The following is a 23747-nucleotide window of genomic DNA, read 5'->3' on the forward strand; positions in this document are numbered from 1 at the left end:
TGTATCTTATGGTATTTCTGATTAATACTTGAGTCCATTTGCAGGGGGGAAAGGAAGGCAAACCCAGCTCTGACCCTGCAGGTTACTGAGGGGAAAAATGGGCACTTTGTGATCCAGACTCCTCTGGCATCCCCCAGGGAAAGACAAGATATTCCCTTCTGCTGCTGGGACTCTCACATTGCCTTTTCACGGGCACCAGGCCCAAGGCTTCCCAGAACACAGAAGAAACATGATAAGGTGCAAACACATTTCACTTCTAAATGTCAGACATCTTTGATGACTCAACTCAGCAATTTTGCCTTCTACCAACTGGCAGCGCCTCCAGAACCAGGGGGATGATGGCAATGCCAAGTGGCAGCTGGCACAGGGCCATGGCAGGGATGGCACACGGAGCTCCGTTCTCCCTGTGCCATGGGAAACCTGCACCTCCCTGGCCAGGAATCCCGCAGCTCCCTGGCCAAAAATCCTGCACCTCTCAGGCCAAAAGTCCTGCATCTCCAGCCAGGAATCCTGCACCTCTCGGGCCAAAAACTCTGCACCTCTCTGGCCAGAAATCCTTCACCCCTCAGGCCAGGAATTCTGCACCATTCAGACCAGCCCTGAGAAATAAGGGAAGAAAATTTGCACCCTTTGTTTCTTTCGGGGTAGTTTAACAGGAGTTACAAACACTCTCCTTACTGTGAATTCTGATGAAGGACCAGCTCACATGAAATCTCCTCCTGCCTGAAATCCCTACAGATGGATATTAAATCATTCCTATGGAACTTGAAAGCATGGCTGCATTTTTACAGGAGCATTAAAGCTAAACACTACTGGGAAATCCTGCCAGTCTGCATTAAATGCCACAAGGAAGATACCCCCTGGGCACCCAGGAATCATCTCAGCCTTGGCACATGCTCAGGACTGCACTGCTCCCACTCTCCTCAGAGGCTGTGACCATTCTCCACCCAGCCCCTGGCTGCACTCAGGTGGGGCAGAATGGATCTGGTGTCCTTGGAAATTCCCAGAGGAAAGGGTAACTCCATCCACAACTGCCCTGCACTGAGCTCTCTGTGCCCTGAGATGGTGGCAACGCTGTGCAAGGTGGTTCATCACGAGTGGGTCTGGGGACTGCAACCAGCCTGGCCACTCTCCACCCAAACCTCTGCAGCCACCAGCCTCCTGCTCCCCTGGAGAACCTCCCCTGCTCCCAGCCAGGTGGTTAATATTCATGGACATGCCTCTTATAAACTGCCAATCCACTCATTTTAAAGAAGCAATATTCATTTTGCTGAAGAAATGGTGTTCTTAAAACTACCAGATTTTCTACACATCCAAAGTAACATAAACCTTGCATATACACATCCAAAAATACACTCCTTTTAACTGTGATTTATGAGTTTATTTACAGCAAATATAGACAAACTAATGTACTGTTTAGAGGAAAGTACCTACTGGGATTAGCAAAACATTTATTTATTTAGTCAGCTGCTAAATGCTCAATTTCAGGTCCCCAGTGGCACTCTTGATTTGATCTGTATTAACTTCTGAAAAATTCTAAGACCATCTAGGCACACTGAGTGGGTATATTGTGTGTTTTAGTGGCCTTAAATGTGGCAGATTGATGGAGGAGAGACAGATGTGGACATTCCCTCCCAGCCCCACTAATCCAGCAGCGTGTCACACACTGAATGGGGATGCTGCCAACTCTCTCTTCCCCACCAAAAAAATATGAACTGCATATTACACATTCCCAAATATTTGGAATCAATGGTCAGACAGGCAGCAAACCCACTGAGCCCGTGGTGCCAGCCCAGCCACCCAGGGAGCCAGGAATACTCAGGGGTTACAAAGAGGACACAACACAGACATTTCAAAAGGGCATTTTCTAAGATAAGGTGAAAATTAGAGAGTGCTGGAAGCTAAAGAGGAGAGAACTTCTGACACCAGTGGATCAAAGAGTTGGAACTTTCAGTGAAATTAAACACACTGAAAACGCTTAAAGGAAGTTCTCCTTGTCTTTTCAGGTAAAAAAAAATTAAGGAAATTGCACTCTCATTATCTAATGGAAAGTGGCCAATGTAGAAACACAAGGTGAGGGACAAAGACACCCCACCGGGCTAACAGGACCCCAGACAGGTACCACAGTATCTATCCCCAACTTTTACACCTCCCACAGCCCAGCTAAGCCCTTCTTGATGCAGATGCATCAGGGAATGCTCTTTACACTTCATTGCTCTCTGAGTTTTTTAAAATAGATTTTTTTTCCTCACTCGCCCAGATCAAAGATCTGAAAGTCTCAACATAATTAAGTTCAAAGTGACAAATGCATGTTTTCAAATGTTCAGCTGAAGTGAAACAGGCCTTACACTGGCTGTAACCCCGAGGTTTTTGCTCTGCTCACGCAGTGCCTGGCAGGGGATTGCCAGTTCTCACAGTTTATGACAAACCTCGTGGTGCGCGGGGTTCGTTCATCTCAGGAGTCAAAAGGAATGAGAATGTGAGAACTTCAGCCTCCGGTAAACAGAGAAAACTCTGGTTTTATAGAATTTTATAAAGGCTTTTATAAAGGCTTAGGATGCAAATAAACACAATCTTAAAATGATTAAAAAAGCCCCTCGACTTTTTAAAGCTGGCCCCTAATGTTTTACCATTTGCGTCTCACTTTGCCAATGAATCAAAAATCTCAAAGATCTCTTAAAACCTGCATTTGATTACTACCACATTATGCAAGATGCAAATTTTCAGTTAAAACTCAGGGGCCCAAAAAGTTTTTCCTATTTTAAAAAAAATTTAATCCTCGTTTAGGGTTGCCTCATTGTAATAATAACTGAACAATTACGGCAAGTAAACCATAAACTGGAGAACATCTGATATTCCTTTTTTTTCCTTTTTACATTTCTATTACAAAAATGCTTGGTGAACACAATGAAACCAAACATTTGATTGGAATAGAATCTTTTAATTGCTTCTGCAAGATCAAACAGGAGCTCATGGCTGTGTTAAGAGATCTCAGGGTAACGATGCCTCTTTAAACCCACTGATCTCCAGTGACCAAGAGGTCCCTATAAAAGGCCTTCATGCACACACTGGCAGAACTAATTCCACTCTTTCCCTCAGAACCAGAGCCCATTGGAGCAGATGGTGCAAAGAGCCCCAAACCAGGTCTCTTAAGCTCTGTCACAGCCCTGAAGGAGCCACAGGGAACCCAGAAAACAACCATTGAAATTTCCCGTCAACAGTCTGTGGGTGCCTCTCCCAACAAGCAAGGAAAAGCATCAGTCTGTGAAATCAGGGTGAAATAAAATGCTGCCCAACAGCTAGTGGACACTGCAGGATCCCAAAATGAACATTCCCTAGCCCCGTGGAGAAAGGAGAAAGGCTGCCCAGCTCCCCCCTCCGTCCCGTGTGTCCATCCTCGGACAGGCCAGGGAAGGAGAAGGGAGAGGGGAGGCCAGAGGAGGGTCTGGCACTTTTTGGGTACCTGTATTTGTTGGGGAACATCCTCTCACAGTCTTTGCACTCATAGACCTGTCCATCTCCAAGACCTTCCTGCTTGATCTCGTCATTGAGGGTCTCGTAGAGGGAGCTGACGGCGCTGCAGCCGAACTTCTTGTGCCGCCGCAGGTCAAGCTTGGACTGGAAGAGCTCATCACAGTCCTCACAGCGGAACGAGGGCTCCTCTGCAACAACACACAGGGGGTTGGCACTCCTGGAGCACCAGTTCCACCAGGCTGGATTATTTTACCCAACACTAAAGAGAAGGCAAAATTCTGTGAGCATCCGGCAAACAAACAAACAAAGAGCAAATCTGCAAGTGAGGGGAGAGAGAACCCAAGGGAGGCTGTGCCAGCAGCTGCTTTCACTTTAAGCATTAAGAAAAAAAATGTAGATCACACAACCAGAGGAGATCTTGTTTTCTTTGTGTCCTGGCCTCTGCAGAGACAGAGAGACCTACAAGAACTGGTAGACACACAAAATACTGGGTTGTTCTGGAGTGTTGAGCTGCCTGCAAGGAGGGCCTTCGAAAATATGAATGAGTTTTTTCCTCAAAAGGGGCTGCCAGGGAAAAAGGAACAACCCAGACTCACATAAACACAGATACTGGGAAAAGCAAACTGCCACAGCACAAACCTGGAGAAGCTCCTTTCTAAGAAATTGTCTGTCTAATGTTCTCCCCTCAACTCATCCCTCACAACTGCGAGAGCTCAGGGCGTCATCAGCCCGAGGAGTCCAAACCCAGAGCACCGTAGAAGGAAGAACAGGGAGCCAAAGGCTTTGTTGCTGTGTTCTTTGCTTTTTCTTCTTTAAAAAAAAAAAAAGTTCTAATGCACATAATAAATTACTGTAGTCAAGGTCAAACAAATTAAAAAGAGGGCAGCTATTATTAAGTTTACAAGGCAGCATCCTGACCATAGTGCCAAGCCAAACAATCAGCTCTGAGCTGTAAATTTTCCAGGAGAACAACCTCTGTGAGGGAGTCAGGACAGCTCTGGGTCTCTCCACCCTGAAACAGAAGCTTTCCAGCCCCCACTGAGTCACTGGTGCTGCATTTCCCTGTCCTGCTCTCCCCTAGTCCTCTGCTTCCTATTAAGCCTCGTTCCCTTCTTCTGATCACTTTACTTTCAAAAGGAAAGCTTGTGGTAAGTGCATAAGCTCAAAGGGAAGAGTTGGAATATTCGGAGAGATGCAGCCGAAGGCTGGTGCTGGGATGGAGCTGAGCCATCCCCTGCTCTCTGGGTGGGAAGTGGCCACACTCTGGTTTTGGGGCTGCTCTGCAGCCGGGACCCATATTCAAAATCTGCAACCTCTGAGCAAACCCTTGCTTTGAAGTCCCCCTTGCAGTTGTTCACCCCAAATTTTGCACATTTGCAACCACTTAGGCTGAGCTTTAGGGCCTGGAATGGTGTTTTATATAAATCAGGGTTAATTTTGCTGTAAGTGTGCCAGGAGTAGAAGCACGGGCAGTGTCACCACGGGGTCACCACGTCCCCCCTGCACTCGGGCACTCAGCTCCCATCTCCCTTCCTCCCCACACTGCCCATTTAAACCTGAGCTTAAAACTGAGCAAGACAAGGTCCCAGAAGCTGCTGGGAGGCCCACAGCAGTGATGTGGGCAGAGGAAACCCAACACTTTGCACACCTACACAGAAAGTATCGACATGGGAAAAGTCAAACACGGCTGAGAAAGAAAGTATCACCGAGGCAGGGCCAGTGCAGCCCCCTGGAATCCCAGCAGCCTGGCCAGGGGTGCCAGACCCATTCACTCAGGGCACCAATAATCCTACAGCAGCCACAGGGATGCACCAGCATTTCCTGAACTCCAGGAAAGAGGGATGTGAAAAAGAAACGAAATCCAGCGGGTCAACATATTCCTTTGGGGAGGAAGGGGGATTTTGACTGAAAGAAGGAGACCTAAGGGGAAAAAATACCCAATCTTTCCCATTTCTGCTGATTTTGACAGATTATATTCTCTGAAATTGCTATCAGCAGCCTCACCATGAAGTGAGTAAGGCCCTGCTCTGCTCCTTAGAGAATTTCCCTTTACTGGCATTTTGCAGAAAAGTATCAACATGTAACTCATGTGTTTTATGTCCCCGGGGAGGGAAACGTGGAAAAATCGGGACATAAAAACCAGCAGTACTGAGAGACTGAGGATAAACTACCATTAAATTAATCCAAACTACTTACTATGAGGGAAAAGTGAAAAAGAAGGAAAAAAAAAGTCCAGTATCATGTTATGTCTTGCTATTGCATTTTACTTGTAACAACAGCATGAAACACAACATTACTGAGCAAAACTCAGTATTTCATCTGCACATGTTTACAGACCAAAAGCATGCTTGGTGTGAAGGCAGCAAGGAGGGGGTGAGGGCTGGGATGAGGTGTGTTCAGGTACCTTTGGTGTCTGTAACTCGGGTCAGGAGAGAGAAACCCCACAGCCCCAGGGGTCCTGCAGGCACACACCGTGGGCTGAGGCAGTGAGCTCACCCTGCCAGCCCTCCTCAGCACCAGTGAACCCATGTCAGCCCTGGAACAAGGGCTCCTCTGCCCCAGGGTGCAGCTCTGGGCTCAGAGCAGGCACTGGCACCAACAAACACGACCCCACTGCTCTGCCTGGAGACGTCCCTGGGACAGGAGCTGCATCACTCACTGCACTGAGAGGAACAGGATAAATCCCTCACTAACTCCACATCCGTGGAAATGTTCTGGCAAGGTGTTCATCTGCCTCAGAGCCAACGTTTCCCCTCCTCACTCTGTAAACACAGCGGTGGCTCAACCCAGGAGGATTTTTCTGTAGGAGCGACTGGAATCCTGCAGGCTGGGAACCCCCAGGTACCTTCACCTCAAAAAACTCCTACCAAACTCCCAGAACCCCTCTACCCCACCCTGGCAATTCCCCAGACCTGAAAACACTTGGAACGGAGAAAACAGAATTTTTTTCTTCTTTTGACCTCAGAGAAAACGCATCGAAATTCCTTCTGCAAATCCAGACGAAATTCTTCCTCCTTCAGTTTGAGATTTACACGATAAATTGCATCTTATTTCACCCAAGCTCTCCTCTAGGAAGCAGAAATCCTCTCTGAGTTTGGAAAACCATCCATAGGGAATAATTTCCTCCATCCCTGGCTAAAGCTGGATGACTTGGCAGCACCCCCTCCCAGCACACACCTGACCCAGCCCTGCCTGCCCTGAGCAATAGCAACACAAGTTTGTCCTTTCTGTGAGGTCACGGAGCAGGGAAGTAGATGAAATACTTTAATAGCCTCAATAATAATTCAGAGATTTTGCTTCTAATTCTCCTTTTCCTTTGCCAGATCACCTGAATCACACACAATACAATAGGATCAAACTCAGGTAGGAAAGATGGAGGATAGGAAAAGCAGTGCCTGCGCTTCAGAATATCTGGGTTTGGAAAAAGAAATTTGCACTGAAAGAAGAATTAGAGAACTGGCAAATATAGGACTAAAAGCCATGTTACTCATGTTGCCACTGGGTGTAAATTCTATTCGGATGCTCAGACAGGTTCAGGAGAGGAAGAACTGATGGGCTGGTGGAGCAGCTGAGGGTGGGCAGGCCCTGGCACAGGCTGCCCAGAGAAGCTGTGGCTGCCCCAACCCTGGGAGTGACCAGGTTTGAGGGGGCTTGAAGCATCCTGGGCTAGTGGGAGGTATCCCTGCCCATGGCAGGGGGTGGCACTGGATGGTCTTTAAGGTCCCCTCCATCCCAAATCATTCCATAATTCTATGCTAGTATACCCATATCCAATACCCATTCCCGTGGCATTCCCACTCCTGAACTTCAGCAGGTTAGAGACCAGACTTCTCAACAAATACCCTGCAGGGAAAGGAACTGAGCTCAGAGTCAGGGCCAGATCATCCCCCTGCAGAACTGAAACCTAAATCAGGGCTGAGCTCAGACCTGGTATCGATTTTGTGTCTGTATGAGACACCCGGTTTGCAGACTTCAGGTTCATTAAAGGGTTTCTTTTTTCCTTCTTTAAGTACCAAAAATAAAAAGGCTGCCCTTCAAAACAAGTTCTCATTAAAGTTTTCCCCTTTCTTTAGGCGTCACAAATGAAAACAGCAAATGCTGCCCTTCAGAAAGGTAACTGCTCTGGTGTCTGACAGGGAGAAGGGGCTGAAAAGAAAAGAACAACCCAGTTACACAGAAATTGCTGCCTGTTCTCTGTGTCTTGTTTGTCAAATCTGTGGTTATATGTGCCTATCTGAAGTTCCATCAGTAACACTCAGGACAAAGCAGGAATGTAACAGAAAAATAAATCAGTGCCTAATAGCTTTCAGAGAAACCAAGGGGAACACAATTATGTGGCATCTACATGCTAATCTACCAGACTCGAATCTCAAAGGAGTTCAAGTGCCCTACTCAAAATTCCTGCAGTGATAAGGGGTCTGCTGTGTTTGGCTGGGGTTGGGAGAAAAGATTTTTATGATAATTATCTTTGTGTGGAACAATTTTGCATTTTCCTTCCTGTTAATTCCGAAGCGAACTGGGGCTGCGAGGCAGCAGGAAGATAGCCCTGCTGAAAGTAAAAAGTATTAAGGAGTCAAATATTTAATGTTGGCCTGGCGTAATTTGACAGCAATTATGCGGCAAAAGCACTAGACGTTACCAGGAAGACACAGATAAATGTTCCAATAATGACAGAGATGGAAAACAAGGAGCACTTTTTGCTTGTTCACATAAAAGCCTTTTAGAAACTGAAATGCAGAACAGCGGTGAGTTTTCATTCTGATTTCTCCCTGACATCGAAAAAAGGGTACAGAAATTATTCATCTCTGTGTGTCGGCCTCGAGAAAATTATTAACTTTTCGGGGGGGGGGGGGGGGGAAGAACAGTAAAAAATAATAATCCCGATTTTGACATGAGTGAGGCAGCAGCTCCCACATTTCACCCCCAGCCCTTCAGCAAACGAGCTTCCAGCAGCACAAATCCTCAAACTATCCTGTTCTCCAGAAATATTCGAAACTAACTGTGCACATCCTATGCACACTCTTGAAGGATTTCACTGCAAATTTGAATCTGAAATTATATTCATATGCAGGTAAGAGAACATAAATGCACTGTGACTGAGAGAACTCAGATTTCAGTGATTATTTGTATAGAACAGTATTTCCAACTAATAGTTTAAACACAGCTGGTAAATGAGAATATATTTAGAAATTAGTGGACTGTGCAAGAGCAGATGAGGTGTCGATATCCCAGCAATAATAATTCTAGGGATGACTCTTCCACCCTCTGCCTGGATCCCCTTTTTCCAGGTACTCTAAAGCTCTGCTGTTTTCCAAGCCTTGGAAAGGTTGGGCCCATTTTCATTACACCTAAAGAAACAGGGTGACCCTGGGGATGGAAAAGGCACCTCCAATCATATTCAAAACCACAGTGTTCCTCATAGGGAAGGGGAAAATTGTCTGCTGCACGTCTTGAGTTTAGTAAAGACTCAGTATCGTGGACTTAGACAGTCACTCCCACCAGGGAAAGAGCGAAAATGAGCATAAAATCCCAACAGCGACAGAAGGGGGAGGTACTGGATCAGGTTTTGTCCCAGCTCAGCTCTCACTGAGGTTCTCAGCATTCCTGAGTGTGCTGCAGAGAGGTGCAGAAGGTCCTCTGGAGGCCTTACCTTCCATGCTGGGCGCCATGTTCCCAAGGGAATAACCACCTTCCTTCAAACACACCAAGAGCTCTTCTCCTGGCTCAATTTCTTTAATAACTTTATAATAGATCTGGGAATCAGAAACAAAAATTGAGAGACATGTTAAATATGCAAAGACTTGCCCTTTACATTTTCCCCAATAACTGCAATGACTCCAGCTAGCAGGGGAGGCTGTCACTTGGGTTGGGATGATTGCTGCTGAGAGCTCGTTTTTCTGCCTTTATTTGACTCTCTGGGTGTCAGCATTTCACAGGGCTGGGACAACAGGGAAATATTTTGGGTAACAGCCTCTCTCCTTCAAATCATACAAAATCTTCCCATTGTTCTCCCTCCTCCTCTAAGCTCAGTGTATTTGTTACAGTGAGGGGAAGGTTAAACTGATGGAAGGGACACGTTTAACTCTCTGCTCCCTGGGCTGAGATTGGCCTGATGGTTAGAGCTGAATTATCACTTCTTCACGGAATCATTTTGGAGATTATTCTCCCCTACAGCTGAGACCTGACCCCTAAGGACAAGATCTGAACCACTCCAGGTCAGCAGTTTATCCTGAGCTCCTGTCTGAGCACAGACCCTGGACCTTCCAAAATGTCCCAAGCACAGCACTATTCACCTGTTGAACCTCTGTCATTGCACAGGGGGAAACCCCAAAACAGAAACAGGACTGAGACAAGGGTAGAGCCCATGTCCCAGCTGCACTGGGAGGGAGCAGAACATGGATTAAAGGATACCTGGGCTTTACACAGCTTTCCTGAACCAAAATGAACCCTGGTACTCCAAGGATGCCTAGAAAATATTCCAGTGAGAAAGAAATCTCCTTCATCCAAGGTGCAATGACATGTAACATTGCACTAACATAGTGTATGTTTTTAGACATGCCACACACTGAATTTTACTGTTCTTCCCTCAAACCCCACAGAAACCAGGGCAGCAGGTCCGGTGACAGGTGGGTCACACGAGTGGACCCCATTTCTGACAAAATGGCAGGAATTCCTGGGGAAGAAGAGTGGTTGATAGTGGATTATGTGTAAGAGATGCTCCCGTCCCTTAATCTTCCTCGTAGCCTCCACTGGACCTGCTCCAAGAGCTCCATGTCTCTCTTGGGCTGAGGAGATTTGGTGTCTTCCACGTTTCCCAAATTTTTAGAGTACACTGGACCCTGCCCTCTTCTAACACAATACCACAAGAATTTACCTGATAACAATTATTAACTGCCAAGTTTCCTTAGCACTGCCTTCAACAGCAAAGCAATAAATTATTTTTCAGGATAAGAAGTACAATGTACCCAGAATGATTGCCTAAACTCGCTGCCCCTCAGCCTCTGCCAGCCTGTGCTTATGGAGAAGAAAGACACAGAACTCCTGAAGTCCTGCCCGGGCTGCAATAATTGTGCCAACACGATGATTTTTCCTTCCCAGAGTCCCTTCCCCTCCCTCCTTGGAATGCGAGGCCCTGGCACACGGGTGGCCCCGAGCCCGGCAGGAGCAAGAGGCGCTCGGGCTGCTCCCGAATTGTCCTCCCTGTCCCGGAGTTGCTGCTGCGGGGAGATGTGACCGCCCGGAGATGGGAGCGATCCCAGGGAGCTGCAGGGACACGGGGCATCCACCGCTCCCAGAGCCACCGCTCGGAGCGGCGGGGACCGGGGAGTCCAGTTCCCGGAGCTCGGAACCTTCCCTCCACACCGAGTTCGGGACACTCCCGACAGATCCGCCCGCGTTACACCGAGCGCCGGAACGGCCGCGACCCGCCAGTCCCTGCACTGCCCCGGTCCCTGCACTGTCCCGGTCCCTGCACTGTCCCGGTCCCTGCACTGCCCCGGTCCCTGCACCGTCCCAGTCCCTGCACTGCCCCAGTCCCTGCACCGTCCCAGTCTCTGAACTGCCCCAGTCCCCGCACCGTCCCAGTCCCCGCACAGGTCACACAGGAGCTCCCGCAGCTCCAGGAGCGCTGCCCTTCTCCATCCCGCGGGCACCGCTCCGGGATAACGCGCTCGCTCCGCCGCCCCTCCCGCTCCCGCTCCCGCTCCGGCGGGGGATGGCGAGGGCTGTCCCGCCGGCGCACCGGGATTCCCACCTCTCCCCGGGACACAGCGAGCAAAACTTGCCGGCGGGGAGCGCTCCCGCAGCTGCCGGGACCGGGAGCGGGGACAGGAGCGGGATGGGGAGCGAGAGAGGGACCTGAGGGGACCGGGGTGGGAGCGATGCCCCCGCCCGCCCCAGCAGGTGGCACACGCCGCCCGCTCCCGGCCCCGATCCCGATCCCGGTCCCCCCGCGGGGTCCCCCCCGGCCCCCGGTGCCGGCCCCGGGCTCTGGAGCGGCTCGGGCCGGGCCGGCCGGGGCTGGACGGGGCTGGACGGGGCGGGGGCCGCCTGACCTGTCGCTCTGTCCCTTCGGCCGCTCCGCTCCTCCGGTGCCGGCGGACGGGCCCGGTCGCAGGGAGGGCAGGGAAGGGGAAAGGAAGGGGAGGGGAGGGAAGGGCAGCCGGGCCGTGTCTCTGCAGCAGCTCCAAGCGCTGCCCGGGGCGGACGGAGACACAACCGCCCCCCTGACCCGCGTGTCGCGGCCCCCGCGCGCTGCGGGGCGGCCCTTACGGGAGCTCCGGTGCAGCTCCGACATCCCGGCCCGCACCGGCTGCTCGCCGGGCCCGGCTGCCTCCCTCCATCCCCTCCTCAGCCCTCCCTGCACCTCCCCACAGCCCCACTCGCTGACTCCCCGGGATCCCGGTCCCTGTGTGCCCACCCAGCACTGCCCGGCGGGGCAGGCCGGGGGATCTCCCACCGAGAGTTTCCAAGCAGTGACACGGCCACAAACACAAATGTTTGGGGTGAGAAATGAAATCCAACTGCTTGCCATTGATAAGATGCCCCAAAGGGCACAGAAACCCATCCCCGCGCCTGCCAGAATCCTCAGGGATTCCATCCCTGGTTCCCGCTGGTTTGCAAACAGTTCTTCCGTGGCAGACACTCTGTCCCCACCCAGCTCAGAGCCCAAAACAGGCACCTGGTGCCAAAGGCAGGGGCCGAGGATCTCGCTGTCAGCTGAGAGACCCTCGGGTGGGAACCCCCGAGCAGCACCGAGCTGACAGCAGGACACTCACCTGTGCACAGGTGAGCACAGTTCTGAGAGGTCCCACTGCCCTGCTCCACAGGGATGGGAGGGTTCATTTCTGTGAATTCCACTGTAAACCAAAAGTTGTATAAAATTCACCATTTTCTCATTATCTTTTTCATTTGCACTTCAACGCTCTTCCCTGCTTGTTCAACAAGAAAAGCTTTTCCCAGGACCAAACCCCATTGAGCTTAATGGGAAAACTGCCTGGAAAAAAAGCAAAGGGCAGCCTAGGAGTGAGCCCAGAGCTCAGGGCTGAGTCAGAAAAACAGGACTCAGGATGACCCAAGCTAAGAGAAAAAAGAAAAAAAAAATAAAATTGCTATTTACAGACATTTCTCTTGCAGCTGGTAACCCAAATCCAAACCAGCACTAAAACACAAACCACGGTCTAAAAGGTCCATCTAATTCATAGATACAGTCACAAATTTTACCCTGAAAAATCCTTCAGAATTACCCTGCCAAAGGCTGACACTGCCCCTGTGTCACCCTTTAGCTCCTTTTCCTCTCCTGTTTGTTCTCAGAACAAAGTAGCTCCTTGTATTTAAAAGCGTCTGCTGCAGTCTTTCCAGAAATATAGGACAAGCTTCATTAATGATCAGGGAAAAGCTGGATTCTGCTGGAGTCACATTAATTTCATCAAACATTTCATTATAATAATTAACTTCATCTTGCAATCGTGTTACTGATGGTCTGGATTCATTAAAACCACTGCTGTGTTTCCTCTCCTTTTTTATTTCTTGTGTACCGAAAAAACTCGGATTTACTAAACCAGCAGAAGATTTACATTCATAAATCAATTATGGTCATTTATAGAAAAGCTCCAAACATGATCATTTCTCATTTCCCACCACAGAATAGGCAACTCTCTTAATTACCCGTTTAATTTAACACTAAATAGTTAACAGGATAACTCGGGCTTGGTAGTGCTCTCATGGATGACTGAAAATATCAATAAAAAAAAAATTTCTTGATTTTTATCAAAATTATTCTGGGCACGGGGCACCGAAGAGAGAAAAAATAAAAAGAAAATATATTAAAAAAATGAAGGTAAAAATAAGGCGGAGGAACCCTTTTCCAGTCTGGGTTGGTGCACGGATCTGCTGTGTGGCCGCTGCTGTGGCCGTGAGCTCGGGGCAGCAGAAAGCTGGCTCTGCCTGCAGCAGTTTGCAGCTAAACCCGAGCAATTGGGTCCAAACACCGAAATATCGGTGCTGCGGAACCACAGCCACACTCCGAGGCTGATCTCGCTCAGAGCCCGGCACCAGGTAACCGGAGCTGGGCATCCTTCCCTCTGAGGAAAAGCGTCCGGGAGCAGCCGGAGCCCCGGGGCGAGGCGGGGACGTTTCACCGTCCCCAGGGCAAGGGACGGGGACGGAACCGGCGAGGGAGAAAAGCCCGTCCCAGAACCACCTCCCTGCCGAGGACCCTCCGCAGGAACCCCCCTGTTCCTGCTGCCCGAGCTGCAGCCGGGACCTGTCTGAGCCCCGGCACAGCCACACGTTCGTGCTTTGGGGGGCACAGAGAGCACCGGAGAGGGGAGAAGAACAGCTGCATTTACCCAAAGGTCAAAACCCACCCGGGGCATCGGCTGCAGCAGAGGAGCTCCAAAATTCAAAACCAGCCGAAAAACGGCTCTTTACGTTCTCCTCTGACAAATAATGAACCCCAGCAGCCGGGCAGGGTTGGTACCTCCTGCCCTCCCACTGCCAGCCCCGTCCCTGTGCCCGGGAGGGGCGGACACAGGGAGAAGTTTGGCCTTGTGCACGCACAGCCAGGATGGGGCTGCACATTCCGCTTTTGTTCCCGTGTTTTCCTCCTTTGGAATCGCCTCCCCTTTGTCTCAGCTGAGCCACATTGCTTCTTATTTCCTCTTTTTTAAGGCGCTGTGTTATGCACCCGGGAATCCCGAGAGGAGTCACCAAACACGTGTGTAAAACACACAGAAAACCCCTGCAACACACACACCCCTCACAGAGGTTATTAAACACAGGCCCGACTTTTTCCATCCCCTGTTACTCCTTTTATTCCCCAATATCTGCATCCCAAATAAAAGCTGCAGCTATCACCCTGGAAGCCAGCTCAGGCCATTATCTTTATTACAGAGATTCTGTTTAATATTACAGACTCCTGAACTGCTCAAGTATTTTCCTCATGAAGGCAGCAGTAGCAACAGGAAAAAATAAAACATTTTCCAGACATATTTAGTAAATCATATCATTTTTCTACCATTTTTTTTCAGTCCTCCTTCAGAATCACAATTATCTCAGTCAATCAAGGATATCTTCTATTCTTTTCAAATACCTATTCAGCATGAATAAATATAAAGAAAACGGGCTAATGTTATTCTACCTGTGAAAATTGGCTCCACAATTGAAAAATAGTTAATGAAATGTCTCAATTAATCTCTTTCTAACTAGAAATACATTTTAAATACATTATAATCTGTAACAGGGGGGATCATTCAACAGTCCAGATTCTGCTGTCAATTACTTCACTAGAAATTTTATTTGGAGTCTTTAGGAATTCAAATACTCTTGTATTGTGGGGGGTTATATTCAAAAGACACCTTGGCCACTCGGGAATTATGAATTCACTGAGTTTGATGAAAGCCCAGAGCAGCTGATAACATCCTTAAAAGTCCTTCACAGATCCAAATGTGCCTCCTGTTTGCTGACAGGTGACAGCAGCAGGACAGGATTTCTCATTTAAGTTGGGTCTGAAACAGTAACTTGCATTTGATTTGGACTCGACTGGAGGTTTGTGAAACTCTCAACGAGGATTGCTCATCCTGAATCCATTTTTGGGTTTAAGCTTCAGAGAACTTTGCAAACTTTGGCAGACCTCATCAAATTCCTATTAATTCCATGTAACACCCCTCACTCACACCCCCCCAACACTGCTGTCACCTGCCTGGGAGGGTTCCACCTGCCCTCCTCCTCCTCAGCAGGCTCCCAAACCATCTCCTGCTCTCATTTTCCTCTTCAAGGCAGACCCCAACAGAGTTTCCAGCCTGGCACTGTGCTCCCCACCCAGCCCTGCCCACGGTTCCCATGGCCATGACCCCCCAGCACTGCTTTCCACCCTTCTCAGTGTGTTCTGTCACCATCACCCGTGTTCACATCATCTGCTTCACCACAGAGGAGTCAGGGGCTGCAAGATCTGAACTCTGGGGGTCCCAGGGACACCCCAGTGGAGCTACTGAGCAGATCAGTGCCTTGGCTGGCTCCTTTCAGTGCCCTGGCCAAGCCCCCAGCCCCTGTGGAGGGGTGGGGTGGGCAGGGCAGCCCCTGTGGAGGGGTGGGGTGGGCACAGCAGCCCCTGAGGGCCGTTACCTGCTCGTTGACGTGGCACACAGCCAGGTTCTGCTCATCACAGGAACAGGACACACGGATGTACTTCAGCCAGCTGCCAGCCCCAGCCTGGCCAGCATCCACACAGAACTTCTCATTGCCCAGCTCGTCAGCAATCTGCAGGAGAACGGGAGAGAGGCACAGGTCAGCTGGCACCAAGCGGCAGCTCTGGGGACTGGAGAGGAGGGAAAACTGTTTGCAAGGCAGGACTCTAAACTAGAAACAGGAAAGAGAACACTGGATGATACACACAGCCCTCAGAGAGATGACAAGAGTAAAACCAGCTCTCAGCCGTAATCTGAAATTCCTTGTGGGCAGAACCTCTGAGGACACACAGCAGAGTGGTCCAGGAGGAACAGGATCAGGACCACAGCTGGAGACAAACACACAGCTCTGGTCTCCACACCAGTCTAAGGAACCAAAGCAGGTAATTCCTCCAAACTCTATTGATTTCAATGACAGGGTCCTTAAACTGCTCCATCATCACCTTATCTATTTTATCCTTTCATGCAGGACCAGTTTTAATTACAAATGTTTCAATCCACTTTCAAAACAAGTCACTTTCCACAGCGCTGGGAAATGGCATTTTAAAAAAATGCTTTAACAAATGATACTTTCATTTATCAAAGTACAGCATCAGAAATCCACTGACCGCATTAGTGGGGCTGAGTGTGAGACACAATTGGGCTTGTGTGCAAAACCAGATCCCTTCCAAACAAAAACCTCCAAATAAAAGTCCAGGTGTGTGGAAAAAAGAGTTAATTAAAGGTTTGTGATTTAAAGAAACACACTGGTTTACCAGGAAGAGACTTTTTCTCTCTTAAGTCAGTGAAGTTGAGTAACAGAAACAGAGGAGATGCTCAGCATTCCCCACCCATGTTTGGGTTGATCCAGTTGGCAACTCACATATAGCACTTTTAAAAGATTACACAGGACACCCTGAAAACAAGGAAAAGGCCTTTGAGCCCAAGCATGGCAAAACCCTGTTCTGCTCCTAAGTGAGCCTCCCTGTTACAAAAACTCCTTTTTTCCTTAGATTTCCCTCTACCCTGACCAGACCCTGTGTCAGTGCAAATTACTTCAGTCATCAGAAGCTCTTAACATGCTTTTACTAGCAATTAATTCTCTCAGAATCTCATGGGATACGATAATATTTTCCCATCTATTTCAAGACAGAGCTAAAAAAAGAGAAAAGGTGGGAAAACAAAGGAAAGGAAAAATTAAACCTCAGTGATGACAGCAGCAAGGCTGGGCTGAGGAATCTCGGGGGGATGTTGCCAGCTGAGACTCTCGCTCCCAGCCCTGAACCCCCAGGACTGCAGGACCTGCCAGCATCCCCAGGAAAGCTCCCACCTCCCTGCACACATTCCCTGGTCCCTCACCTCCTGCACTAACCCTTTCCCACCATTACTCTTTGCCTTCTTCCTTCCTAATAGAACATGGCACTGAGAGTCACTGAAATCCTGCCTTTCCTCCTCAAACGTGTGTTTGGGACAGAACTGGGGCAGGAAACAACCTGTATGTGCTCAGTTCCTTCATCCCCTCCTGGGAACACTCATGGTCACTGACTCTGCCCTGACCAGACCTTTTCTCAAACCCTGGTACTTTCTGGACCCCCTTGTTCACCTCCCCTGAGCTCTGCTGGGGACACCAAAGGCCTCAGATGGGGCAGTAATGGCACAAGAAGCCAATTTTAGGTTGTTTGAGCTTTGCAAGAAAAAAACAACAACAAAAAAGTGTTTGTAACATGGGTTGAAAGACTGTACTAATTCAAGCTAAAATAACCATAACTCCTGTTTTAGCTCAGGGAACTCCAGGAACAGAGGCTGACCAAAGCTATTAAGATTGAAGTGCTTCTCTTGGCCTTACTGATCCCAAATCAAGTGGACCAGCCAAACCACCACCTCGAGGGGCAGGAGTGGGGACACACCTAATCAGAAAGTGATAACAACTTCCAGGGAATTCATCTGGAAAACAGAATGAGATGAATCATCGATGCTCAGCTGGTCTGAAGCCACTGAACAGTTTTTAAAGGTTTGAGTAAACAGCAGCCCACAAACCTCCCAATGCCATTAATCTATAAGGCAGCAACTGGTGATGTTCAGTCACCCTGGGAACACAATGTGGAAAACTGCAGGACTACCCAAAAAGGCCGTTTTATTTCAAAGCTGTATCTTACAGACACCCTCTCTCATCTTCTAGAATTGTTTGATGAGGACACTCAGACTGTAGAACCACAGACAGGTTTGGGTGGGAAGGGACCTCCAGGACCATCTAGTTCCATGGGGAGACAGCTCAAGGGAAGCTCAGAATTTGGCTCAAATTCACTTTGCAGGGCCCTGCTCAGGCTCCAGGGCCAGCTCTGCCTCAGGAGGAGGTTCTGCCATAGCTCGAAATCACCTGAAACTGTGGTTTTATCTGCATGGGGAAATAAAAGCCAAGCTGGGGGTGTGAAAGCTGACAGATCAAAACGAGAAAAAAAAAAAGGTTGCATGAAACCCTGAGAACTTCAGCTGCTGTTTTTCACACACACTCACTGTACCCCACAAACAGAACCCAGCACCACGGCCCAAGGCCCGGCAGTGGCACTGGAGGGGACTCTGCAAACAGCCATCCCTCCTCCAGTGTGATGCCTCTGCTGGCATCAGGGAGGACCCTTTGAGAAGAAAACAAAGGGGGCAATCAACTGGTCTGAAAGTGCTGCAGGACCAGTCCTGGAGCAGAGGGTGCTCCTGGGGGAGCTCAGCCCTTGGTGGCCAACACCTCTAATTAAAGCTCGAGTTCACACGCTCATGCTCACGGCTGATGTTCTGGGCCAGGGTTATTTCACAGCACAAAGAACCCTGAGAAATCCAAAAGCCACCACCAATCACTATCTGTGGTATCTAGTTTTTCCTCTGTCGAGTGTGCACACACAGAATAACAGCCTAAGTCTCTCTTCCTCCCACCTTAAAAAACTCCGGAAAAACAAGCTGAGACCTTTTACCACATCTTCTTCCAGTTTAGACCAGAAGGAAATCAGAAATTTCCTCTGGCAAAATTCTGCAAACCAACTGCTTGCAAGTTGTTGTCAGTAACTTAAAAAAAAAAAAGAGATTTTCAGTTTGAAAATGCTCCTGGAAAGCTCCTGGAAAATTCATTTTTCGGTCTTTAGAAGAAGTAGGAGCAGCACCAAGAGGTAACTGATGCTCTGAAGAAGGGCGGGTGGGCAGAAAAAAGGGAGGCAAAGAGTGTTGGCTGTGGGTGAACTGAAGGTCCCAGATGGAAGCACAGAGGGATTCACCCTGCAGTGAACTGCTGGAAACCTCAGCTGCACACAGCTACTGGAGTGGGGCTGCTCTCACCACAGCACTCCTCTCCAGCTCTGTTAAACCTGGTTGTTCACAGTTAAGACCAGAACTAACGTCATCCCTACCCAGGACTTAGCAGCTTTAATCATGAGCCCACCCATTCACAGATATCCCTGTTCCCTGGACAGGTAAAGGCTGACATCAGGTATTTACCACCAGCAGCAACAAAAGAGATGCCACAGGAAGGAAAAGCCAAGCAGAAGATCCCGTGTAATGAGCAGGACTGTGCCTTGGTGGAGCTGACAGGGAACAGTTGCAGTTGTTCTGTGCTCTGTGCTCGGGCTGGCTCTGCACCAGCCAGGCAGTGCAGAGCTCTCTCCAGTGGGTAATTTGGCTCAGACATTAAAAGAAGTTGTCAGAGCAAGAGGAGAGGGGAAAAAAGGTGTGGAGATACGGGAGAGGAGAAAAAAAACCAACATAAATTTATACTTAGTAACTGGCACTGGTTTTGCTGTTCTGTAACCAGTATGTGCTGATACTCCAGCCAGTTTTGGGGCAATGCTCTTCACCCCCTTGATCCTCTTGGATCTGAGGCACAGCATCCCTGTCCCTTGGAGCTGGGCTCCCTGCAGAAACACAGTGTCCCTTTTACCTTGTCCCCATGTTAAACCACGGGTGGGCAGGGACAGCCACGTGCACTTGGGATCTGCTGGAAAAGCAAACTTTCATCTGGACTGTGGCCTGAGGGCTCAGAGAGTTAATTCCCATGGGAGCATTTCCTCTGCCTCATCTCCCCCATCACTCTTCCACTTGATCCCACCCACCCCACCATGGATTTCTCCCCGCTTTTTTTCTTTTTTTTACTCAATATGCCAAAACCTAAGTTCATCTTTTCTCCCTCTGCTTCAGATGGTGAGTTCAGTGTTTATTTATTAACCCACAGCACCTCCCAGGACTTTTGTCTGCAAATCCAGCAGTTCATCGAAGAACTCCCAATTCCCCTCCTCTTCCCTGCCAGTAACTGTGCCATGACTCTGTCTGGTGGAGTCATTCCCTGTGTTTCCACAGAACACACTCTCCTCCCTGCTCCAGAGTCCCCATCCTCCTCCTCTCCAGGCTCTCTGCTCCAAACAAATGCACCTCCATGTTCCTGGGATTACAGGGCTTTGACTGGCCCTCTGCAGGGACAGGGATTTGGGCTGCAGAGCCAGAACGCCGGCTGTGGCTGCGGTTCAGGCTCATCCCTCTCCAGCCAAAAGGAAATTGTTGTCATGTTCCAGGACTCACTTTGCAGCTTCATCTGCCGTCTGCTGCGCGGCGCTCGGGGTTTGGATCCAAAAGGCTCCATTGATCTCGCAGAGGCTCCGTTCCGTAATTTATTAACATCAGAAATGCTGAGTTATGGAGCAGAAGTTATGGAAAAATTCGCCTCGAACGTTTACAATTTTTTTTGCACATCATTTGAGGTTTCCTGCTCCCCTAATTTGTGGGCTCTCTGTTGGGTTGTTCCTTTCACGTTTCAATGGGCAGCGTCCAAGGCCTGGCCCCGGCAGAGGTGTGCCGGGGGCCGCGGTGCCTGCGGATCTGTCGTCAGGTCGCTTAATGGATTCCTAGTGTGCATGAAGAAACGAAGCAACCAGGAGTTTGCCATCAGTGACCCAGCGTCCTGTTGCTATAACATCCCTCCCCAGAAGCCCAAAGTGTAATAAACCTTCTCATCCCGTGGTCGCAGGATCTGCCTCTGACAGCTTGGCCGATGTGCGCATTTTATTTGGCAGGAGTTGGAGATTTTTCCTCTTTTTTTCCTCCCCCCCTTTTTGCTTTAATGACCCACGAGCTGATTTAGAGCAATAAACTGTTGCCATGAAGTTTTGTTGTGTTTCTTTTAAATAAAGGGGAGGGAGGGCCTGCTGCAATTTATGACTTTCAGAAGTAACTGAAACAGAAACTCCATTCTTGCCACAAAATGAAGAGAAAAAGACTCCATCCAGAGAAACACCTCTGTCAATGTGTAGACATGAAGCCTAGATGAACTCATAAATTCAGCACTCTGCCCGCAATTAAGCAGGCTTCCTGGTGATTTGACAAAGAGTTAATGAGAAACGTGTCAGACAAAAACAGGTCATAGCACTGGAAAGCGATGGGAAGAGCAGCTGAGCCAAACCCTACTTGTCTGCTGCCCCAGCTCAGGGCCACAGGAAAAGCTCTGAGTGTACTCAGGGAGAGCCACTTTGAGTTATGTACAGTAAACTTCTTGTCCAAAAAAGCCAGTTCCCGGCCCCAAAACCACCAGATAAGGAGAGAAAGGGCTATCCCCTGAAAGCCTCTGCCTGTGCTCTCCATGAGGAGTGGGCAGCAGAGCTCTGGCCACCACCCTGGTGGTCAGAGCCTCGTCTGCAGCGTGACCCCCACGGGACACAGGCAGTGCAGGGGGCTCAGGGCTCAAGTCCTAAGGGCTGGTAAATGGCTGCAGGATCAGAGAACTCAGTTAATGTGTCTGACTCTGTGAACAGCCTCCTGTCCTCAGGAGTCTCCTCACCATTCACATCTTGTCCTCTCTGCAAGCAGACCTGCAGATTCCAGCAGAACACAGAACCCACCAGCCCTGAGACAAAAGCCCACAGTATCCAAACACTGGGAAAGCTCAGAGGAGAGGAAAAGAAATCTTTAGGGTTCTCCCACTGTCAAACAAGCAAGTTCCCTCCTCTAAACTGAGCCAGAGCCGGGAGAACCCTGAACATGAGGCAACTCAGCTGGACTGCACTGGGGCCAAGGGGATTGGCAATGCCAGGCACAGACTGACCAGGGCTGCTGCTGAGCCTGGTGACACTGCTGAGCCTGGTGACACTGCTGGGTTTGGTGGCACTGCTGAGCCTGGTGACACTGCTGGGTTTGGTGGCACTGCTGAGCCTGGTGACACTGCTGGGTTTGGTGACACTGCTGGGTTTGGTGGCACTGCTGGGTTTGGTGGCACTGCTGGCCTGTGGGAGGCAAAGCGCTGCTGCAGCCGAAGGGAGAGAGACCAATTCAGGTTTTCAAAAGGTTAAATGTTTCCGAACTTTCACTCCTGCCCAAGCCACACGTCTGGAGTGGGAATTTTCCACTGGTGTGTGCGTTTCTGAATCTGCTCTTGGGCTCCTGTGTCATCTGGCTTTGTGAGGGATCTGGAGGAAAACCATCAGTGGGCTGCAGGGAAGGCTGTTACTGGGACATGCTTCTGTCATGGAAAAATAACCTTCTCCTTCTTTTTTTTCTACCACATCTAAAGCACACGAGAAATCACATGAAAAAGCCTGTTTTCTACCAAAACTCCCTGTTCAGGTTCCAAGCAGAGGAGCCTGGATCACTCACACGAGCTTTGTAGGCGAGCTTAGATTTCCTGAGTGCATTTGAATCCAGCAAAGCCTTTTGAAGGGCTGCCCACTATGAACTGCTCTTCTCTTACACACCATCACAGACCAGCCAGTGAGTATTTCCCATGTGCCAGCCCTGCATCAGGATAAAACAACCTGCCAGCCCGCAGCGTCATCGCTGTGTCCCTCGGGCACCACACATTGGCTCCAGCAGAAGGTGCATCAGACCTGACCATAAACACAAACCCTGGCAGGAGGAACCACCAGCAGCAGCAACCTTCTAGGACTCCCTTTACATTAAATTTACGTTTTTACACATCAAATATGACCTCCAGGAAAGCATCTCCAGCTCCCCACAGCAGAGAGGCACCGCACTGACACGGGCAGAGCAAGTTCTGTGCAACAGGGCAAAGGGCAGAAGTGAAGAATCCTGAGAAAAACCCACACTGGCTCTGCTTTCCCTCCTCTACCTGTCACTCCTCATATTCCTGTTCTGGAGGTGCAGTTTTTCTACCCAGAAGACACCCTGAACGACACAGGATGTCACAAAAGGTGCTGCCAATGCTGATTCCTGTTGATGCATGAATCCAATCCCACCCCCTCGTTTTCCCCTCCCACTCTCACCCTCTCCCAGGGCAATCAGCTGAACTTGCGCAGCAACATCTAATCAGCACGCAGAAAAGCACAAAGTAAAGATGTCAAAACAGGAGACAGCCTCCAAGCTGATGGCAGGCATTTATCTCAACAAAAGCTCATTTTTCACCAGTAACGTAATTCATACCACACTGACTCAAATTAAACAGTAAACCCTAAGAAATGATGCTCGAATCAAATCCCAGGGCTGCCTCAGATATTGTACACACCAGTCAAGAAAGGGATTTCCAGTTCTTTGTAATATACACACTCTAAAACTTTGAAGTTTTCCTCCCCCTTGAAAGAGTTCAGGACATCCCACCTCTGTGTTCTACAGCATTTTGGCTCATTTCAAAAAACTGTAATTGTGGAGTTCTAAAAGCTTAATAGATGAGAAACGAATGGGAACTCGAGAGAAATCTTCATCTGACAAACAAAAGACAGAGGCTACTGCAGGCAGGGGAGGATTTGGAGCTTCAGGACATTTCACTGCATCAGGGAGAGGGAGCAGCAGCGAGAGGTTCTGAGCTCCCAGGGCTGTTCCAAGGGATTAAAACACACACAAGTCACTCGTGTCCCAGAGCTCCTGTGGAGACCCCAAATGCTTTGAGTGCTATTTCCAAAGGGAGGTGTGGACTAAAATGAGGTGGAGGAGGAGCAGGGCAGTACTCCTGGCAGAAGGGAGCAGGCACAGGCACAGAAGTTGAACAGAACTTCATTGCATGAAGATGGGAAGATTTTCTGGTGGTAATTTCTCCAAGAGTCCTCTTACCACTGAGACACAGCTGCTTCCCCTTATCCATACCCAAAAGATGCTTCTGCCACAAGGAAAACACAGCCAACCTTAAAAATAAAT

The 23747-nt window shown here is 49.3% G+C and overlaps 1 protein-coding gene across 6 annotated transcripts in view; it reads right to left on the minus strand.

Annotated features, from left to right (window-relative positions):
- The window catches only part of PRDM16 (PR/SET domain 16), a 260771-nt gene that overhangs the window by 30632 nt on the left and 206392 nt on the right, over positions 1–23747 (minus strand). For 5 of the 6 annotated variants that reach the window (XM_051786519.1, XM_051786520.1, XM_051786518.1 and 2 more), the window contains exons 4-6: positions 15598–15732; positions 9125–9227; positions 3464–3662 (exon numbers count right to left, since the gene is read on the minus strand). In XM_051786519.1, coding sequence (XP_051642479.1) covers positions 3464–3662; positions 9125–9227; positions 15598–15732 — 437 coding nt within the window. Of the gene's footprint in view, positions 1–3463; positions 3663–9124; positions 9228–11528; positions 11765–15597; positions 15733–23747 lie in introns of those variants that run through there. The other variant, XM_051786521.1, reaches the window with a different exon arrangement.

The sequence above is a fragment of the Manacus candei genome, unplaced genomic scaffold (genome assembly GCF_025592945.1).
Source record: "Manacus candei isolate 608988 ecotype Guabito, Panama unplaced genomic scaffold, ASM2559294v1 h1tg000022l, whole genome shotgun sequence".
Taxonomy (NCBI): domain Eukaryota; kingdom Metazoa; phylum Chordata; class Aves; order Passeriformes; family Pipridae; genus Manacus; species Manacus candei.